At 45.4% G+C, this 22,299-nt stretch overlaps 1 protein-coding gene across 2 annotated transcripts in view; it reads left to right on the top strand.

Moving 5' to 3' along the window:
* LOC144763169 (amine sulfotransferase-like) overlaps positions 1 to 16,167 on the top strand; it is a 528,038-nt gene extending 511,871 nt beyond the window's left edge. For both annotated transcript variants that reach the window (XM_078648509.1, XM_078648508.1), the window contains exon 8: positions 15,861 to 16,167. In XM_078648509.1, the coding sequence (XP_078504635.1) occupies positions 15,861 to 15,985 (125 nt within the window). In that variant the 3' untranslated portion in view covers positions 15,986 to 16,167. The remainder of the gene's footprint in view (positions 1 to 15,860) is intronic.
* Positions 16,168 to 22,299: the final 6,132 nt, after the last annotated feature.

The following is a 22,299-nucleotide window of genomic DNA, read 5'->3' on the forward strand; positions in this document are numbered from 1 at the left end:
ACATGCTACTCCCGAAGAAATCAAGAAATGGTCCGAACAAGGAGGGGTCCAGACAGATCAAGGATGGTTAACGAAGGGAAAAGCCACATGGTTTCTCCCCGACTCTATGGTTCAAGTCATTATTAATACCGCACATAGTCCAGCACATCTAGGAGAAAAAGCTATGCTAGACAGTATCCAGAACCTCTGGTTCAACAAGCACTTACGAGCTGCAGCCAAACAGAAAGTCCGTACCTGTATGATATGTTGTCAGTTCAATCCAGGTAAAAGTGTCCCGGTGGAACAAGGTGGATTCCAACCTCCTGACCACCCTTTTGAAGTCCTCCAGATGGATTATATTCAGATGGAGCGATGTCGAGGTTTCAAGTATGTCCTCGTAGTTGTATGCGCTCTGTCCAGGTGGACAGAAGCATATCCAGTCCCAGATTACACAGCTGCGACCACTGCCAGGCAGTTGGTTCGTGAATTCTTTCCCCGCTATGGACTCCCTAGGGTCGTGTATTCAGACAACGGCCAGCCATTCTCATCTGAGCTTATGAAACAAATTTCCCTTCTGTTAGGGTACCAGTGGAAGTTCCATTGTGTACGCCATCCTGAAGCAGCCGGTCTCGTAGAGAGACATAACCAGACTCTGAAAATCCGAATTGCAAAAGTTTGTAAAGAAAAAGGTGTAGACTGGCTAGTAGCTTTGCCAGTTGCTCTATTTTATATGAGAATGGTCGCACATTCCAGATCAGGTCTGTCCCCGTATGAGGTCGTATTCGGCCGCCCCCCAAACATGTGGGGTACACCTAGACCCCGTAGTATTACAGATGTTTCCAGTAATATGCTGACAGATTACCTAGCTTCCTTGATGTCTGCCCTACACTCTTGTCGTTCACAGGTTGCCGCTGCATTTCCAGACAACACCGAGGTGAAACCGCATGAAGTCGTTCCCGGTGACCTCGTATTTGTCCGGAACTTTGATCGTTCAAGTCCGCTGGAGCCCCGTTGGAAGGAGCCCCATCTCCTCCTCCTCACCACCCGGACTGCAGTGAAAGTCGAGAATCGCAAGGGATAGATCCATATGAGCCATATAAAGAAGTTTCATGGACTTAAACAAAGGACATTCATTAAAGACTGCCCTATTCTCAAGGACTGCCCAGATACAGACTCTGAATTCAAAATTCCCCTGTTAGAGAAAACTCCGCAGCAGGAGTATAAACAGAAACTCAGGTCTAGTAAAATAAGTCAGCCAGTTTAATTGTCTAAGTCCCTCTCGGGTGAAACGGTTAGACAGGTTCCTGACATGTATGAGATAGACCCCCACAGTGAGAGAGTTAGTCAAAACTCTAAAAGATGTATTATTGTTCTATGTTTTCTATTATTTTTGAGTCTTATGGTTACCTGCACAAGTTATGCTTTACATTTATGTTTTCCAATTTCACATGTACATATGTTTTCTAATGCTACAGCAGAGCACACATTTAGTGATCTGCCTCCTCACGAGCTATCCTATCGTCTTGCTATGCGAAATAATACATTCATCAGAATGTTACACTATTCACACCAGACCAGCAATGCCACTAATTGTTGGGTGTGTGGTCGACTCCCCCCTTTCCAGACACCAAAGGGAGTTCTGCCACTCTTTCCTTATCCATTTTCACATAATGGTTCATGTGGAGCGTGGTCCACGTTAACGTCATCCTCAACTGATATGTCCTTCCTGAATAGAACATGTTTCCCAGACAAGCAAGGTCTCACCCATAGAACAGGGTTAGATCTAGAAAATGAAGTGTATGATTTAGGTAATTATTCCTCGAATTTTATGGTTCTGAATGTTCAGTCCGATACTACTCCAGATCTACCTGCTATTTCAGTACTACCAGTCAAAGGCGAATTATGTGTCAGAAAGAATGGTTCCGCACATGTAGGACATAGTGATTGTACTACTATGGTCGAGTATAGTGACAGTGGGAAATCTATTTTCAAAGCCTCACGTCATTCTTATTTTGTTTGTGGTCAGACCGCATATGTTCGTCTGCCCCTCGATTGGGATGGAACATGTTACATTGCCTTCCTACTGCCACCAGTTTTTCTAGCCCCATCCGATTATCATAGAAACACACATCTAGTACACATTAGACATAGAAGGGAGATCGAGTCCCCAATTGTCGATCAAACTGAAACTGCTTTAGAACAGTATACAGACTTCAATAGAGGTTTCTTCTTCTTTATAGGACCTATCCAGAATAGTAAGTTAATAAGTAGGTTAACCAGAACCCTTGAAGCAGTAGTGAATGAGACTACTTCTGCTCTAGGTAACTTAACCGAAGAGCAATCTGCTATGAGATTTGTCGTGCTCCAAAATCGTCTCGTTCTTGACGTCATACTGGCCGAAAGCGGAGGAGCATGTAGAGTCATCGGATCTAGTTGCTGCATTTTCATTCCTAATAACGCGCCGTCTGTTTATTCAGCTATAACCAGACTTCATAAAATTGCCCATCAGTTACACCAGAATCCAGGCACCTGGACATGGTCCGGTTGGCTCTGGAGTATCATATCTGCCTGGGGATGGAAAGTATTGTCATTCCTAGGTATTGCAGTAATGATCATATTCAGTTGCTGCCTCTGTATACAATGTGGCCCTGCGATTTGCGGCATGTGTGCTACCTCTTGTATTCCTAGTCCTAGTCCTAAATCCCGTTCCAAGACAATTCGAGACGAGCAAATGATGCTATATGAGATAATAGATGGTATCATGATGTAGCGGTTACGGGAATAATGGGCAATACGCTAATTTTAGTAGTTCTGGGCTTTATTTTAGTATATAGTGTATCTGAGCTTTTCTGTCTATTGGTTCGGGCCGGTCTTGGAGAACGGCTCCTTGCTGCTTTCCTGATGCCGGAAACTGAGGAGTCGACCCTTCGTCCTCGGTCGGGGCCCCGCCGAGGAAGGTCTCCGTCTACTTCCGTGGTGTTCTTCACTGGCCGTGACCGGGAAAACAAAAGGCAAGAGAACGGTGCATCAGTGTCTGTTCTGTTTTGTGGCTCACAGGGAGGGGAGTGAGGGACCAAACACACGTGAGATATTCTATTTCTAAATGCCGAGGTGAGGGTTCTTGTGCTCAGGGTAGGGGGTAGGACCACCAGGGAGAATGGGGACCCGGGTTTAGTCCGACGCTATGGTTTTACGAGTGACCCAACCCCGTAGCTTGTCACGCACCTGGTTAAGCCATACACCTCCCCCGGGTGTATGGCTGGGCGACTCGTGTTGTCGTTGGCCTCCTGGCGTTCCCTCCTTGCCGTCCTCCGTTCGGTCCTCTGGCTGTCTTCCCTCGGACCCGGTCTTCCGACGCACCGCTCCTCTTCTTGCTTCTCTCTCGTCTCTCCGCTCGTCCTCGGGATACACGTCCTTCCGTAGCTCCGCTCCGCTTCCGCCTTCCTCCTCGTCTCCTTCCTCGCTCTGGGTGAACAAGCACACCCTTGATTCGTCCATTCCGGCATATGAGGTTTCCGTGTCCTGTAGAGACTCCTCCCACTCCGACGTCCATTCTGAATTAAAGGGCCAGTGTGTGGATTGCGTGTCTACCTCTGTTTCAACGTTCTGTGGAGATGAAGAGGTAGTGTTTAACATTTTACTAGTTACAATTCCTTTATATTCATTACTTCGAGGTGACCCTGCTGTGTTACACACCTCCCCCTCCGGACACTCACGATCGGGGAGTGGATGACGTGATAGGAAGTCCGCCCCGACATTCTCACAGCCCTTGCGGTGATGTATAGAAAAGGAGTATGGTTGCAGTGAGAGGAACCATCTCAACACTCTCGCATTATTTGCTTTATTGCGTGCCATCCAGAGCAAGGGAGCGTGATCAGTGAATAGTTCAAAACGGCGGCCTTCTAGGTAATACGCTAGTTTTTCAATGGCCCATTTAATGGCCAAGCATTCTTTCTCGACCGTAGCATATTTCAATTCCCTAGGGAACAACTTCCGGCTGACATATAAAATTGGGTGATCGAGGCCATCCTGACCAGTTTGGGAGAGCACTGCACCAATCCCGTAGTCCGAAGCATCAGTGTGTAATGAGAATGGTCGGGTGAAATCAGGGGAAACCAAAACAGGCGTAGAAGTGATCACGGACTTCAGAACTCTAAATGCCTCCTGCATCGGTACTGTGGGACATACCGGTGAAGACGCTCGCCCAGCGTTTTTCAGGGCGTCAGTGAGAGGGGCCGCAATGTCCGCAAACCGTGGGATAAAGCGTCTATAGTAACCTACTAGTCCCAGAAATGAACGCAACTCCCGTCTTGTGGATGGGAATGGAGTGTCCGCAATGGCCCTGACCTTCTCAATTTGTGGTTCGATCAGGCCATGCCCCAAGACATAACCAAGGTATTTAACTTTGTTAAAAGCTAGTTTGCATTTCTTAGCATTGACAGTGAGGCCAGCTTTTCTAAGTGCTTGCAGAACCACAGATAGGTGTTGGAGGTGAGACTGCCAATCTGGACTGTAGATCACAATGTCATCCAGGTAAGCCGATGTAAAATCTGACAACCCTGCGAGGACATTATTCATTAGGCGCTGAAATGTAGCCGGCGCCCCATGAAGTCCAAATGGAAGGACCGTGAATTCAAAATGACCCTCTGCTGTTGAAAAAGCCGTTTTTGGGATGTCTTCGGGTCTCAGAGGCACCTGCCAATACCCTTTCGTTAAGTCTAGGGTGGAGATGTATTTGGCCTGTCCTAGTCGCTCAATTAACTCGTCCACTCTTGGGATGGGATAGGCGTCGAAGAGTGAAATTTCATTAAGAGCCCTAAAGTCCATGCAGAACCTTCTACTGCCATCAGGTTTAGGGACCATCACAATGGGACTCGACCAATCACTTTTTGATGGGCGAATTACCCCCAATCTCAGCATTTCGTCAACTTCAGCTTTAATCGCATTTCGTCTGGCCTCGGGGATTCTGTAAGGTTTAATCCTAACCTTTTTGTTGGGTGGAGTGTGGATACAATGTTCCGCCAGGGAGGTCTTTCCAGGTTTGTTGGAAAAGACATCCCCGTAAAGTTCTAAAGTCCCCCTCAGCTCTACTTGTTGTTGGGCCTTAAGTTCGTCATTATGAACAAGCATGTCAATAGTAGAGCCTTCCAATCCAGGAGTAGTAGCCATATGGACGGTCGTAGGAGGAGGACCCAACCACTTCTTTAGCAAATTAATATGATAGGATTGCTGTTTCCGTGGTGTCACCTGTAATCTATAACTAGTACTCCCAATGACCCCTACCACTTTAAAGGGACCCATCCACTCAGCCTTGAATTTATGGGACGAAGATGGTAGGAGAACTAAAGCCCAGTCCCCAACAACAAGGTGTCTCCATTTCTTCCCTTTATCGTAATTAGTCCGCTGTCTCTGCTGATTAAGCTCTAGATGGTCCAACGCCAATTCCCTTAGTTTACCCAATTTGGCTTTCAGGTCTCTGGCGTACTCAAGAGTAGCCTTTGCTTCCTCCCCCTGTTCATTAATCCAGGCATCCCTGGTCATTTCTAGCAGTGAGCGAGGTTGCCGACCATAAAGTAATTCGAAGGCCGACACCCCCAGACTACTCTGTCTCTGAGCCCTGATGGCGTATAGTGCTAACGGTAACATCCTATCCCAATCTTCCCCACTAACCTCCATCATTTTACGCAGTGTGGATTTCAGGGTCCGATTGTAGCGCTCCACCAATCCGTCCGTCTGTGGGTGGTAAACCGAGGTACGGATCTGGTGGACGTTCAACGTCTCACAAATTTCTTTCATCAATTTAGACACAAATGGCGTGCCTTGGTCAGTCAAAATCTCCTTCGGAAAACCGACCCTACTAAACAACTCAATCATCTTGTCACCGATCTGTCTGGAATTGGCCACAGACAATGGAAAAGCCTCGGGGAACCGCGTGGCATAGTCAACCACAACCAAGATGTGTTGGAACCCCTTTTTAGTTTTAGGCAGTGGTCCGATGAGGTCCATGCCGATCCTCTCAAAAGGTTTGCCAATGACCGGCAATGGCTGTAAAGGGACTGCCTGTGGTCTAACCATATTCATCTTTTGGCAAATCTCACAGGACCTGCAGTAGGATTCGGTATCCCTGTAAATACCGGGCCAAAAAAATTGTCTGAGGATATTCTGCGTAGTTTTCTCGGTGCCGGAGTGACCGGCGACGAGATGGCTGTGAGCAAAGAAAAGAACCTGCTCCCTGAAAGAGGCAGGTACCAATAGTTGGGCAGGCTGTCCCTCGCCACCTATTCTGTACAATAGGTCATTATCGATAATAAACCCGGGAAAAATTTTTGAGTCCACCGCCCTTTGATGCGCCTGTTCCCACGCGTTGAACAGGGTGGGATCACTGATCTGCGCAAATTTAAATCCTCTATCCATAACCCAAGGGTCCTGTGTTAAGAGCGAGGCCACTGGCTGTGGACGAATGCCCGAAGAGCCAAAACCCCCAGAGCCCCTTTCTGTATCTTCCAGCTGGTGGAGCATTTCCAGCCTAGTCTCAGCTATACACTCACAAATCAGTTGTGCCACTCTATCACCTTTTTGTATTTGGAAGGGTTCGGTACCAAAATTAAACAGGAGGATTCCAACGTTCCCTCTATAATCCTCGTCAATGACCCCAGCCCCTACGTCAATAAAATGCTTTGCCGCTAGCCCTGATCGCGGAGCAATTCTACCATAGCATCCGGGGGGAACTGCAATTTGCAGGTCAGTTTTGATAAGAGACTTCCCTTTTGCAGGGACCAAATATTCATATGCACTGCATAGATCATAACCGGCTGCTTTCGCTGAACCTTTAGTGGGGGGTGTCGCGTTACTAGTTAAGCACCTAACTTGGAGGCTGCGTCTAGGGGGAGGATCAATTAGGGTTATACCCTCCTTCCCTGTATGACATACTGTGTCGAGTTTATCCTTGAACATGTTCAGGAAGCTAGGATTATCGGTCCCAATTATGAGGTCTTCGGGTAGGTTGGACATTACTCCTACTCTCACAGTTTGCGGTTGTTCCCCAGTCTGTTCAATTACAATGTCAGCAATAGGGTATGGCCGAATGTCCCCATGAACACATTTGATGTTCACTAACCCTTGTGAAATGTATTGTCCTGTTCTGACATAGGGAGTTTGGATGACCGACTGTCGGCAGCCTGAATCTAATAAAGCTGACAATACATGACCATTGACTTTCACACTTACTCTAAAAGAGCCTCCCATCTCTGCGGAAAATAGTACAGCTCTGGGGAGGTACCCGACCTCCATTGGTTCCTCCTCATTCTTTCTCTTGGGACACATCCGGGCAATGTGTCCCCATTGGCCACAATCGAAACATTGCGGCCCAGTATTTGTCGTGTTTTCACTCCTCCATGTACGGGGGCGGATGGTATCTCTCCCTCGCGCCACCGGTTTCTCAATTCGTACAGCTCCCTTCCTTTCTAACTCACACGGAAAATTCCTAGGTTGAGCCCGTGTAAATGATGAGGCCATCTCCACTGCCTCAGTGGTTGTTAAATTGTTATGTTGTCGAAGCCACTTTTGCGTCGCATAGGGAAGTGCCTCAAGAAATTGTTCCAGGTATATTCGGTCGAGTATTTCTTCCTTCGTGCTGGTGGTAGGTGTCAGCCATTTGTCAGCCGCCATTTTTAATCTCACAAATAAAGTCTTGGGATTTTCCCCTACAGATCCTCTCTCTTTTCTGAACTTCAGGCGATATGCCTCTGGATCTAACCCCAAATGATCAAGGATTATTTTCTTGATTTCAACATAGGTGTTGTCTCCTCTTGGATTCGCTACTTGGTAAGCAGCCTGGGCTTCTCCGCCTAAGAGAGGTGCCAAAAAGAATGGCCATTTTGCGACGGGCCAGCCACAGGCCCTTGCCGCCCTCTCAAAATTTAACAAAAAGGCGTCGGGATCCTCTCCCTGTCTATACTTTTGTAGAGACACAGTCGGCGTCCCATGGGTCACGGTTCTTTCCGGTGTTCCACTCCTCGATACAGGGTCCACCCAGGGCTGTTTCTCTTCAATGGCCTTCTTTAATATTTCTCTGTCGGCTTGTGCGGATACCAGATGTTGCTCTAACACCCACTCAAGTCGTCCTTGCCCCTTTACTAACTGATCTACGACTGTCTCCATCTTGACTCCGCAGATGGCGCCTAGGTCCGCATTCTCCACCACTGTAGCGGTTACGGGAATAATGGGCAATACGCTAATTTTAGTAGTTCTGGGCTTTATTTTAGTATATAGTGTATCTGAGCTTTTCTGTCTATTGGTTCGGGCCGGTCTTGGAGAACGGCTCCTTGCTGCTTTCCTGATGCCGGAAACTGAGGAGTCGACCCTTCGTCCTCGGTCGGGGCCCCGCCGAGGAAGGTCTCCGTCTACTTCCGTGGTGTTCTTCACTGGCCGTGACCGGGAAAACAAAAGGCAAGAGAACGGTGCATCAGTGTCTGTTCTGTTTTGTGGCTCACAGGGAGGGGAGTGAGGGACCAAACACACGTGAGATATTCTATTTCTAAATGCCGAGGTGAGGGTTCTTGTGCTCAGGGTAGGGGGTAGGACCACCAGGGAGAATGGGGACCCGGGTTTAGTCCGACGCTATGGTTTTACGAGTGACCCAACCCCGTAGCTTGTCACGCACCTGGTTAAGCCATACACCTCCCCCGGGTGTATGGCTGGGCGACTCGTGTTGTCGTTGGCCTCCTGGCGTTCCCTCCTTGCCGTCCTCCGTTCGGTCCTCTGGCTGTCTTCCCTCGGACCCGGTCTTCCGACGCACCGCTCCTCTTCTTGCTTCTCTCTCGTCTCTCCGCTCGTCCTCGGGATACACGTCCTTCCGTAGCTCCGCTCCGCTTCCGCCTTCCTCCTCGTCTCCTTCCTCGCTCTGGGTGAACAAGCACACCCTTGATTCGTCCATTCCGGCATATGAGGTTTCCGTGTCCTGTAGAGACTCCTCCCACTCCGACGTCCATTCTGAATTAAAGGGCCAGTGTGTGGATTGCGTGTCTACCTCTGTTTCAACGTTCTGTGGAGATGAAGAGGTAGTGTTTAACATTTTACTAGTTACAATTCCTTTATATTCATTACTTCGAGGTGACCCTGCTGTGTTACACATGAATATTGATGTTTCCTGATGGAAACGTAGGGCACAAGGAGGGAATGTGGAAAAGTAAATTTTGCCATGTTATATGTGCCTACGTGTTCCTCATCTTATGCTATATGTGCATGATCGATATGCATGTATACCCCTATGATCGATTAAAGATGCAATTATAGTTGTGTCCAGCTCTAGTATGCCAGTTTCCAATCTTCGTGAAAACAACGAATATTAGGCCTATGTAAACCTATGTTGCCACATTTTACAGTGTGCACGTTAATCCATTGAATTGTCCCCGTTTCTAGGCCTCAAAAGGGCCCGGACACCAGATTCAGCTCCTGTCTCCTGAACCCTCTCCGAGGAGCGATACAGCCCCCACCTGCATCCCTGACCCTTCACTTACCTCCTGCCTCACAGTGCCCGGCTCGGCCTGGCTCTGCCTGCCAGTCTGCCAAAGAGTATGTTATGCTTCTAGTTATCAGTCCAGCCCTCCTTCTCTGCATTCCTAAGCTACTGAATCACATCAATAGTTTCAGCCATAGTCTAGCCTTCCTGTCTCCATGTAAGAGAAATACTGTATTAATATTCATAGAATATTCCTCGCACACGCAAATACATGTAGAATAATGCATGCACCAGCCTTAGTGTCAAGTAGTCTTTGCCCTGATAACTTTTGGATTCTATCAACATGTTCTCCAAACACCAGATACCAGATATGCCTTAGGTACATGTCGCTCTGACACTCCAGACTTTAGTCTCCTCTTCTAGCACAGAAGTCATAGCCCCCAGTTCTCCCTGATAACACGTCATTGCCCGTTTGCGCGCACCACTAGGTTAAAGGTCCCAGCTGCTCAGGTAGCCCCCTCCATGTTTCCGCCCCATTTATGACACTTCTGTTACGTTTACATCACATGTCTATGTATACGCCCTGTACACGCCTTCTTGTTACATCTACTTTATGCCTTATCTTTCGCGACTGCTACGAGTAACGCCTACTGCTACGCCTACTGTATTGAATGCTATTGTAAATGTAATGTATATATACCACGTACTGTTTATATGATGCAGCGTTCCTGCTCATCCCATTCCGATTCCTGCCCCCGGCAGCTGCCATCCTATTCCCATGCAGGCTGTCCTGTTCCTGTCCTTTATGCCTGATTAAAGCCTGTAGACTCAAGATACCTCGAATCCTGACTCTTATTTATTGAGCTATCTGTTTATATGAGTATCCTGAAAAATAGTACCGGTAATTAATTATTTATTTACCACAAGGGAAAGGCAAATGAGCAGGAGGATTTTACTGCTGTCTTGCAGTGCTTTGACTCAAAGATCTTCTGGTCGTATTAGACTGAATGGTGAGACAGAAAGCTGAGATTTGTTTGGTGGTTGAGAGCCCTCCATGTTGTCAATGCAACACCTACAGAATAAAAATATAAAAATTGTTAGACAAAGGTTTGCGGGCAGTAACAAAAACATTAATTCATTCAAAGATACTTTAGATAAACTCACCAATACTGTTGGTGAGGAGCAAAGAACGGGGTTTGACAAATGTATTACCTTAAGAGAGGCAGTTTCACACCTATGTCTTTCATGCAACAAGAAAGTGTCTCACGTAGGTGCAGACATCACCAATATATTTCAGGCAATGAAGAGTTTACTAGATCAGTTAACCATTTTACACATGCTACTGGGACTTTATCAAGGCGCATGGTTAACCTGCAAATAGAGATTAGGCACAGTCATGGGGATGTGACCCATGAGCTTGTGCAGTAAATCAGTGCCTTAAAAGCACACAAATAGCTGCTGCTGGTGATTTATGTGATGGTCAATGCGAAGCAGCTTCAAGCCTCATTAGCCTCTCTGTTCCTGAAGGCATATGTGTCAGGAGGACTTCTAGTCAAACTGCAGGAAGTGATGTGTCTGGAACTGATCTTATTGCAACCACAGAAAAGGAACGTTTTTAGTGAGGGAGAAGAAAGCATTAGATACATTTCTTTGATACAATTATTAGTAAAACAAACAATAGTAAATCATTATAAGACTGAAATAAAGGTTACATGTATGTTCTGTAAAAGCTAAAGAGTTTACCAAATTATTCTTTAAAGATTTAACTTAAAAATATTGAGTAGTGCAGTTAGCACAGCATAATCTTCCTCCGGCAGACCTTGAAGCATCTTGAGGTAGATGGGTTATTGGGTTTAGCTCTTCTGTCTGGCAATCCGAGTCTGTATCAACGGGGGGTTGTAGCAGTCACTTTCTAGTAGCTATATTATGCAAAATTGCATAGGTTGCTCTTGTTTTTTACAGAATATCTCAGGGCTTTAAGGCAGTCCCCCAACTACTCGTATGGAGTCAGCAAAATCTTCCTTTAAGAGGTCCATATGTTTCCTCTACTAGAAAGCGTGTTTGTTTTTGAGCAGTGTTCTATTGTCGCTCATTTTGAGGGCTTGGGTTCAGATATGAAGTTAAAATTCAAGGCCCTAAAGCATAAGTTCTGTCACCTGTAACAAAAAAATTATATATTACTATTTCTTATAATACACCAAAGCTTGATATGTGTCTGTGATAATACAGGATGCATCTCACAAATTGTATTTTTAAAGAGAGAGTAATAGTAAGTTTACCATACGAATACTCATATGCAGATGGTGGGCATATTGCTACATGTGTTCTATCTACTCAACCAATTACATGTGGGAAATGGGCAATATAATTGTATTTTTGTCTTCTGTTAGTCATACTGTCTGTTAGGAGTTATTATTCATATCTTGTTTCCTAACATTACATCTAAAAATATCTAAGAAATTTAGACAAGGCTTTTTGTGAAATACCACCAGCCACTGCAATTACACTCTGGTAACTGCCAGAAGCTAACAGGTAAAGGGAATGGAGTACTTGCACATGAGTAGGTATGGCATGACTTCTATCAGTATTTCTTTCAAAAAAGTGTTTGCACTCAGCAGGTAAGTCTAAAATAATCTGTTTATACCTATCCAATATCTCCTCCTTTGTTTGTTCAAAAATGGTAATCCTGACCCTAAAAATCCTTTCCTGTCTCCTCCTCTGCAGCTCCGTCAGTACTCACACACTCCTCGTTTTCACACATACAAAGCAGCTATTGGGAAAGGGCCTGATGCATTCGGGTGCTGTTAATATAAGTGGCACCTAATTTCATTTGGTGCTCCATGGCATGTGCAAAATCACCATTCTGGCCCTCACATACGGAACCATTTTACGAGAGATAAGTCTCCGAATCCTAAAATGAGCTTTTCCAATGGCAAAATGGCATTTTTTATCTACCAAATCCAAATAGCAATTGACTAACGTTACTGAACCTTACCAAATGGCTAATTGGGATTTAATTAAGGTGGTATTTAGAAGGGGCATGTCAAAGGCGTCTCTTCCAGATACCAAAACGTTAAGATATGTAATAATGTTTTGACAACTAAATCCAGTCGCAAAACAATATTTTACCACCTCCTCAAAGGAAGTGGTGAACCACTTACAAATAGGAATGGGTCCCTATGGGAACTCTTCTCCTTTGTAAATTTTCACAAAAACAGTTTAATAGGAGCAGGAAGTAGTACATGAGACCACTGCCTGCTCATAAAAAAAGGTTTGTGTCATTATTCTTTTTCTTTTTTAAATGCATCCAATTTTACTTTAAGGCAAACATGCTGTATTTAGAAAAAGAAGACTGCTTTATTTAAAAGCAATCACAGACATGGTGGTCTGCTGAATCCAGCAGGCCACCATGCCTGAGAATATAGCCAATCGTAGTGGGTCACAATGAACGATCTACCCCATGCATATTAATGAGGTAGGTCAAATTCCCACCCAATATGAATCGGTATTGTGAGAGCCAACCTATTAATACATAGGTTGGTTCTCAAAATATCAATGTACTTGTTAGAAGTCGGTGCGCAAATTGCGACCTCTTCTAGAAATTCATTTTGCACATTTCATTTAAGGAAGCACAAATCGTGAATCATTATTTGTCCCAATTTACGATTCAGTACATGGAATCTTTGAACATGAGGGCCTCTGTGACTAGTCGCAATTTGTAAATCCTTCAACCGTACAAGTAATGAATTGCTGTTAACAAACCCTAATAATGATTTCCTCTTTGGAGTTGCAAAATTAGGGATTTGGCAATTAGACTGTACCCAAAAATTTGCCACTTAATGACTTTCATGAACAAGAAAATCTGAATTCAGCGTTTGACAGCCAGTTTGCAATGGGTTACCGAATCACTAGATCTTCGTACATCAGCCACTATGTTCCAACAAACAGTATCCTATTGAGTGCTTGGAAAAATAAACAGTATATCTGAGACCTTATAGAATCCTAATTTGGACTCACATGAAGGGAAGAAGGGTCCTTAATCTGGTGCAATGCACAAAGATTGATCTGCACAACTATAAGAAATGGATTTGTTCTAGATATTTCTTTTCTCATTTTCAAAACCCAGCAGTACTGAGAACCTCATGGAGCAGTGTCCTAATATGGAACCTTGGGGCATATTAGCAAGAACCTCGTTAAAATTATTGCCGCTTTAGCGGCAGGAAACTGCTGCTAAAACGGCGATAATGGGCTTGCTAATAAGAGTTATAGAATTCCAGTAGATGCCCAGGTTAGATGTGCAGGACATCTAACCTGGGCTTCTATTGGAATTCTATAACGCATAATTTAAACGAGGTTCTTGCTAATATGCCCCCTTGTCTCTGTGGTAAAATTGAATTTGTTAACATTCATAGGGGAATTTGTTTATGCATGGAAATAGAAATTAAACAGCACTATTGGTTATTCTATTAATCGCAAATAAAGTGGGCATCATTCTGTTTACTGAGCATCATGTATCCGAATAAGACATGCATAGGAACATGCCACTACAAAATGAAATAGTTTAATCTGAGTGGAAACATACAAGCCTACAAGTGGGTAGTGAGTGATCATTAATATTACGGGGGTGTCATTTTACATTTTGAAATGCACCTTATTACACTTTCAGACAGCCCTGTTCAATGTTGAATTAAGGGATAACTTAAGAGACCATGAAGAGGAAATATGATCCGGAAACGTCAACTGTCCACAACTGCAGCAATACTTTCCCCTTTAGAATGAATGAAGGTCGTTTGCCTGGCAGCAATATGACAGCTGTTAAGTGACTAAACATCAAATGGTTGAACATCGATGCTCGGGAATTGTAGCATCTGATTGACAGTAACATTTTACCACAATCTGTTTGCAAGATGTGGCATAGATCGGCAAGTTTTTAGTTGAATTGAGAAATCCCATTAAATCAGGAGACAGTGTTTGGTCATGCTTTACACAATTCTTTGTTATAAGATGTGGAAGCACATATCTTTTGTTTATTGGATTACAACATTATCGCTGCATAAACTACTGTGAGATTCCATGCATATTGGACAGACTACATCATAATTAGTGAAAACTTTCATTTAATTCTCTGGACTGAAGAATTTCTTTTTTCATTAAAATGATTTTCTTTTTGGGAGAATAGGGGCCCTATTAGAGGGATGTATGACATTACAACGCATGCATTTACATCGCATGCCTTTACAACGTAAGTATTACAACGCAGTCCATTACAACGCATAGTGCTTTGGGGTGCTGGATAGTGAATAGTTTAATTTACTATTCCAACTCCAGTCCCCGTGGACAATAGGGAAGGTTATTGGATAGTAAATTAACCTATTCCCTATCCTGGCGCCCCCCAGAGCAATGCATTGTAATAGTTTGCGTTGTAAAAGTTGCGTTGTAAAGGTAGTGCGTTGTAAAAGTTTTGTTGTAAAGGCTGTTCACCCTATTAGAGTTTTGCAGAGAGGGATCACAGCTGTAAAGCAGTGGCAATCCCGCCCCACGGAACTCATGACTCTCGTCCACAATTTCAGAGTCAGGGAAAACCCGAGGTTGATGCCTGCAAACCCCCTGCTGGCTTCTTTGGTGTGAACCTCTGAATTGCAGCCAGGGTACCAAGGAGTTGTGAAAGGAAGTGGGAAACAGGTAAATTGCCAATAACTTTATTGCATCCGATGTCCTCCAACACCCGGCAGCAACTGCCGATTCCCCCTCATTCCATGTTCCAGGCAGGAACCCATAAAACCTCTTATCCACACCAACATTCCAGATCTCAACAAGTTGCCAGGTGACAGTGAAAATTAACCCAACTTATTTGAAGCAGGGTGAATTTCACACATTTTCCCTGTGGACACAGGCAGGGTAAAGAAATGAAGAATGGCCCAAAACGGCAGGCACACAACTCCTGGCTGTCCAGGCAATTCCTCTGCTTAGAAAAAACAAAACTCCCTCTTTAGGAGTTTATTTTGTCTAAATAAAAATGTTTGGGAACTGCAAGCATAGCTCCAGCTCAGAAAACCTTCAGTGCTGTGAAGGACGCCTCAGGAGGAATAGCAGCTCCCTTCGCAGCACAGATTAGATAGAACTCTCTAAATAAAGTGGACTGTCCTCCACCAGGGCAGCGGATGGCATGCTTTCCACCCCTCCTGGCAGGCTGTCTGCCATGATCTCAATGTGTCCCAAAATCTGATCATATTTTTAATATACTCCTTACTACTGTCTTAACATGGGGACTATCACAATTTATCAAGGCAAAAAAAAAGGTCAATTTAATTATATACAATGATTACACAAAAATGTGAGACAATTAGGATCCTGGGGTGAAGTTTTGAACATGAGACACTACATCTCCATGTGATTGTCTGTGCTTTATATTTTTTTACAGGTACCATTGGTGACTGGAAAAACCTTATGACTGTTGCGCAGAGTGAAAGATTTGACAAGCTATATCAAGAGAAGATGAAGGACCTACCAATAAAGTTTATTTGGGATATTAATGAAGACAAATAGTCCGAATAGCTCAGTTCATCTTTTCATTCAATAATTTCTTCTTCATTATACTTTAAAGTATTTAAACACATATACTGTCTGTATTTCTATAGGGTGTGTTTAATCCCATGCCTGAGTAGATGTTCAATTCGAAATAAATGTATACCTAGACTAACATTAAATCTGATACTTGCATAATGTTTGCATACGCTGTGAAAATATATCAAAGTGGATTACTCAAATTGTTTATTGAATAATATCTATTCATGTATGTAATGTAGTTTTCAGAAGAAAATTAAACTTAACCATTTAAATTATCATCAATGTCACTGAGAACATTAAACAACAATTATATATTATGTTGGCGCATAAGTTTAATTACCTTGTCAATTGCCTCAGTTACATTTTATTTTATAGAATATTCTCATGTTGATGTTACATAAAACGAAAGAGAGGCACGACTAAAGGTGCCTTTCATAGATATATGCAGTTGCTAGTGCGACATTCTATTTTAATGTGTGATCTAAGTTCTCCAAATAAATTGATGATGAAGCATGTCACCTTGTGTGAGTGAGGGTCTGTGTCCCTTTTAGAATGTCAAACAGCTAAGATTCTATACTGGTAACAAGTTAAATGTTTTTCACCCCTTGTAGAAAAAGGGTTTCTTCTGTGTTCTACCCCATTCTTGTGCTATTGCCCACTGCCCTCTGATAAGTCTTACACTTCTGTACCCAAAATATCATCTCGTCACCTCACACTACAATGTCCTCTCCTAACAAGCCTCTCTATTTCTTTTTTTCGACCACCTCAGTCTCCTGGAAAGACATAACAATTATCACCAAAATATTGCTCTACAACCGCGGCATTCGACAGGTGGATGCACATGCAGATTTCACTTGCCCCTTGAAATTTCTTAAGTTTTCTGCCCATCCGTTTAAAATCCTCCTACCCTGCTTGCCTCCAGTAGGCTCATACCCTCAGAAGGGACTCCTATAAAGGCTATCCCTGGTAACCTCCCTGAAATAAAAATAGTTGCCAAACCTATGACTCTTTAAATAATTGACCATGGTGTCATCAATTCCCTCCTTCTCGTACCAGAAAACAAGAACTCGTTCTATGTCTGTCTGTATGTCATCTTCGCTGATATTGCCAATTACTTGTCAGACAGCTGCCTTGCCCTCAGTGTCCTAACATCCACTTCTCCAGTGGCACTGCTATCAGCAGCAAATTTGCCTTGGGGGCCAAATCACAGGTCGTTGCCTCCACTTTCAATGATGTAATGCTTTAGTCGACTTGTTGTCCAGTCCACAAATGTGCTTAGCCCAAAATGAGTATATTCAAATACAAGAACATTAAAACAAGAGCTCTCAGTAAATTCATGTATATATTGTAACAGGGAGTGCTCCTGTAGAGGTAATAGGGGACGGGATCCCAGATTGTTAGTATGCAAAATAATGCCCCTACACAATACATTTAAGTACTTACATAACATTGAAATCAAGACATACAAGCACATATGCAACGTAGAAAGAGCTTAAACAATGAAAATAACCTTTGTATGTGAAATACTCTTTTCAGTGAATTACTGTCCACAAATGTAAATTCATCAGACAATACAAAACATCATCACATAACTGATACTTCAAACTGAAATGGTGAAAACACTCACATGAATCACATAATTTATAATTGCATCTATCGACAATCATGAGTGCCGAATAAATATCCTTGTGCTTCCGTGATCAACATACAAAATCGTCCAAAAGAGTCCAACATATATTGTTCTCATCATCAGATTAATGGGCATATTCTCAATGAACTTTCACCGAGTTATCGGCACTTAATCGCAGCCAAAATCACGATAAAGTTATCTCCCTATTCACAAGCAGGTGCAAACAGCCTATATCACCTGTTTACCTGTGATAGCAGCCGCAAAAAACATCGCCGGGGGCGTGGCCAGGCAAGATGGCCAAACGTACGTGATCCATGTTGGCTCCTGGTCCACGCCAGCGTCTCTGGGCGATTCTAGCCACTCAACATAGCTGCAGTCCACGCTATGAGAGCGGGAGGCGTCTGCAACACCTAGGGTGCCCAAGAAATCCTGGTATGAAGCTCCGGTGCTAGCGGGAAGAATACCAAGCCGTCAACGCCACGGCTCTGGGGTAACCGCGCTGGCGGCCGCCATCTTAGGTCCTCCCGCAGCGCCCAGTGACTTTCGGTGCCCTTTGCGAGGCAAATACGTTGCAGAGGACCATGCAAGGACCGAGTGCTGCTACCGCTACACAATGTGCACATACAGAGGAGCAAGTATCCCTCACCCACAGCTCTGAGGCAAATTAATTGCTACAGTCACTCACCAGAGGTACGAGAGTTACATGCAAGTACGCAAACATTTGGACCAGCACCGGTAAACCGATTACACGGACGGGGAGGGAGAGAATACTGGTGCATCCCAGAGGGCTACCGTCTATCAAGTGGACCTGGGAGTTCGAGCCAACGATGCCTGACTCTAAGATGGCTGCCGTATGATCGGCCGGGCCTCCCTCCCAATAGGCATTGAGCGCAACATGGGGCTTTCTCCCCCAGACCCAGCCGTCGCACCACAACTTTATTGAGTGCACCCGCTCTCCATTTGAGAATACAGAGCTACCTTCCCGGGCTTAACAACGACCATCAAATCTCCAAGGAGTCTGAGCTATTCTCACGGGAGCTCCTCTTGAAACGCCACACCACAGACGAAGGACCCACCGGGGAATGGGGAGCTGGCAGTCTGGAGAGGACCAGGAGAGAGACGCGTGCAGTGGCGGCGGTGGGGGTGCACAGAGTGGTGGCACAAGACATGCAAGCGAGGAGCTCGGCGCTCTGATGTTTGACGGGGGCCTCCTCCAGACCCCACATGATTGAGGAGACCTAAAGCTGTGACATTGGCTGCACGACGGAACTGCTGGAGGGGCATGCACACTGTGAGAGGCTAAGATTGATCTAAATCAGACTGTTGGCATTCACAGCGCCGCATTGAAGGAGGGCTGGGAGGCCGGAGGAGTGGTGATCGGTGGGCTTGCCTCTATGCTGCATAAGAAAGCAGTCACCAAATCAGCGACGGGGGTCACCCGTTTCTTCGCTCTGACAGACAAGGCCCCTTCCGCGGACCGTGAAGACAACACCGACACCATTCCTTTACCAAAGAAGACCTCATGGCCTCACTATGAGACTTTAAGATGGAACTGCAAAAGGAAATGAGCCAGGACATAAAGGGCTATATCGATCAGCTGAAAATGACCTGAAGCATCGCATGGCTTCACTCCAGCGGGATGCAGACTCTGTGGGAGTTAGAGTTGTGGAGCTGGAGAAACAGACTAAAGAAATTGACACGCGCTCCTCCAAACTGCAGGATACTACACACTCTCTCCAGGACCAGTTGCATCTCAACCAACTGAAAACGGAGGACCTTGAAAACAGGGCACGCAGAGACAACCTACAGATTCGACATTTGGATAAGGGGGCAGAAGGGCCTGACCTGGAAGCCTTTCACGTAGGCCTCTTTATAGAAATCATTAGCCCACAGGTCTTACAAATCAAACTTGAAAGAATACATAGTGTTGGGGGTCCAGCAACCTGGGACCGGAAGCGCACAAGAGATATCATTGCGAAATTTCATACCTACAAGCTGCAAGGTAAAAGAGACCATCCTTGCAGCCGTCAAAAAAAAGAACGAAATCTCTTTCCAGGGGCACGAATGCAGCATATTTCAAGACATGGCGCCTGCACGTTATTGCGGAGACAGCAGTTCCGACCCCTCACTTCTAAGCTGTGGGACGACAACATTGGATATCGCTGGACCTATCCCTTCGGCCTGAGCTTTGAATAGCACAACAAGCAGCGACACATCACTGAGCTGAAGGAGGGCCTGAACCTATTAGGTCTCCCTACCACTGATCCTGACCCCACAGAGGACCCTACAGGGGGCTCCGGTCATGGAACCTCCTCTTCGGCAGGGTGGGCCATGACCTCGCGAGAGAACCACAAATGAGGACAGTACCAAGTCTCTCGTACTCTCGCACTGATGCAATCTACATGCCTTAGTCACCACTCAGGAGGAGTTCTTTGGTTGATATGAGGGGACTACTCCGACATTGGACCTTCAAAAGGCTTCATGCTGGAGCGCTTGGCCTCCACCCACGCTCTGAGTTTGACACTGTTAATGACCTGAACTGCAGGACAGCGCCCCGAGATAGGCGCAGATGGGATTACTAGTCACACCATCCGCCAACCATTCTGCGTGGGTGACCTCACCTAAGGTTGGAAACCATCTACTTTACAACATGAGTTCCAGTTGGTATTGTTGGGGACTGGTTATTTTATTTGTATTTTTATTTTCGTATGTTGGGATGGGGGTGGGATCCTTGTGGTGGCACTGCACATTTTTTGCTTGGGAGACAGCTGGGACAGTTGCATGTCTATTATGGCTTTCTGTGGGACTGTCATGTTTTTAATGTGCATGCGGAGGGAGCACGGAGGGGCAGGCATGGGCAGAGGAGGTGAATTCCTTTTGACAGAATAGGTGAATTCCTTTTGACAAGATGATAATCACAATAACATCGTGGAACATCAGGGGCCTTAACTCACTGCATAAAAGGCACAAAGTATGGAAATACCTTACGGATCACCATTTTGATACAGTGGCACTCCAAGAGACTAATCTCCAGAGAGCCAACGAAATGAGGCTTAAACATAAACAATATCCCCTTATTTATAGATCATCAGCACTTACCAAACACCAAGTGGGTGGCGCTTCTCTTCCTCTCCTCAATGAAATTTCAAACTCATGATGTCCAATCAGACAGGGAAGGTAGAATGATCTTGGTTAAGGAAACCCTACGGGGCACATTATGCACCTTTATTGCTACATATACACCTAACACAGGCCAAACAAGCTTTCTCCAGCTCCTGCTAGACAAAATAGACCTTTTTGCTGAAGGTCCTATGTTTTTGATGGGGCCTTTAATCTCATGTGGCAACCGGAACTGGATAGCACTCAACCACACAGGGCTGACACTGGCTCCTTCCCTGCTGATTTAAAGCAGAGAATGCTTGACTTAGGTCTCCGCGATGCATGGCGGACCCAGCACCCATAGACCAGAGATTATACGTTCTACTCTCATGTGCACCACACGTACTCCCGATTAGACTATATATTTGTTAGTCAAAGACTGCTGGGCATACTTCAGGAGCCTAAGACCTTTCCCCTCACCCTCTCGGACCACTGCCCGTTAGCAATCTGCCTACCCTGGGGCTCAGCTTCCACCACAAACCCTAAATGGTACCAGTTTCCCTAACGTGTGACAGGGTACTCCGAACTGAGCTACGAGACATAATCACAGATTTTTTTTTAAAACTATAGGCCTGAAGACTCTTCCCCCGAGCAATAATTGGGAAGCCTTTAAGCGGTCCTACAGGGGAAATGCATTGAGCTCAACTACACACTGAATAAACAATGGGCATGGGAACTGGAGGACCTGGAGAAGAAGCTAGAACAGGCAGAACTAGCACACAAAAACAAAGCCTCTAGGGTTACTTTATGACCCCTTACGGCTTTACGTAGCAAGTTAAAGGCAATCTACAACAATATCAATCAATCAATCAATGACATTTATAGAGCGCGCTACTCACCCGTGAGGGTCTCAAGGTACTGAGGGGGGGGGGGGGTGCTGTTACTGCTCGAATAGCCAGGTTTTGAGGTGTTTCCTGAAGGTGAGATGGTCCTGGGTCAATTGTAGGTTTGTGGGGAGGGAGTACCATGTTTTGGCAGCCAGGTAGGAGAATGATCTTCCACCAGTGGTGGTTCTGCGAATCCGTGGGACGGTGGCGAGGGCGAGGCTGGTGGAGCGGAGCTGGCGGGTGGGGGTGTAGAACGAGAGGCGGTTGTTGAGGTATTCGGGGCCCATGTCGTGGAGTTCTTTGTGTGCGTGGGTGAGCAGCCTGAACGTGATCCTTTTGTTGACGGGGAGCCAGTGCAGGTTTCTCAGGTGTGCGGATATGCGGTTGTGGCGAGGGATGTCGAGGATTAGTCGTGCGGAGGCGTTCTGTATGCGCTGAAGGCGATTCTGAAGTTTGGCTGTGGTTCTTGCGTATAGGGTGTTCCCGTAGTTCAGTCGGCTGGTGACGAGGGCCTCGGTGACCGTCTTTTTGGTTTCGGTGGAGATCCACCGGAAGATCTTTCGGAGTATGCGCAGGGTGTTGAAACATGAGGATGAGACGGCGTTGACTTGCTTGGTCATCGTAAGGGAGGAGTCCATGTAGAATCCCAGGTTGCGTGCGTGTTCCGTGGGTGTCGG

This window comes from Lissotriton helveticus, chromosome 6 (genome assembly GCF_964261635.1).
Source record: "Lissotriton helveticus chromosome 6, aLisHel1.1, whole genome shotgun sequence".
Taxonomy (NCBI): domain Eukaryota; kingdom Metazoa; phylum Chordata; class Amphibia; order Caudata; family Salamandridae; genus Lissotriton; species Lissotriton helveticus.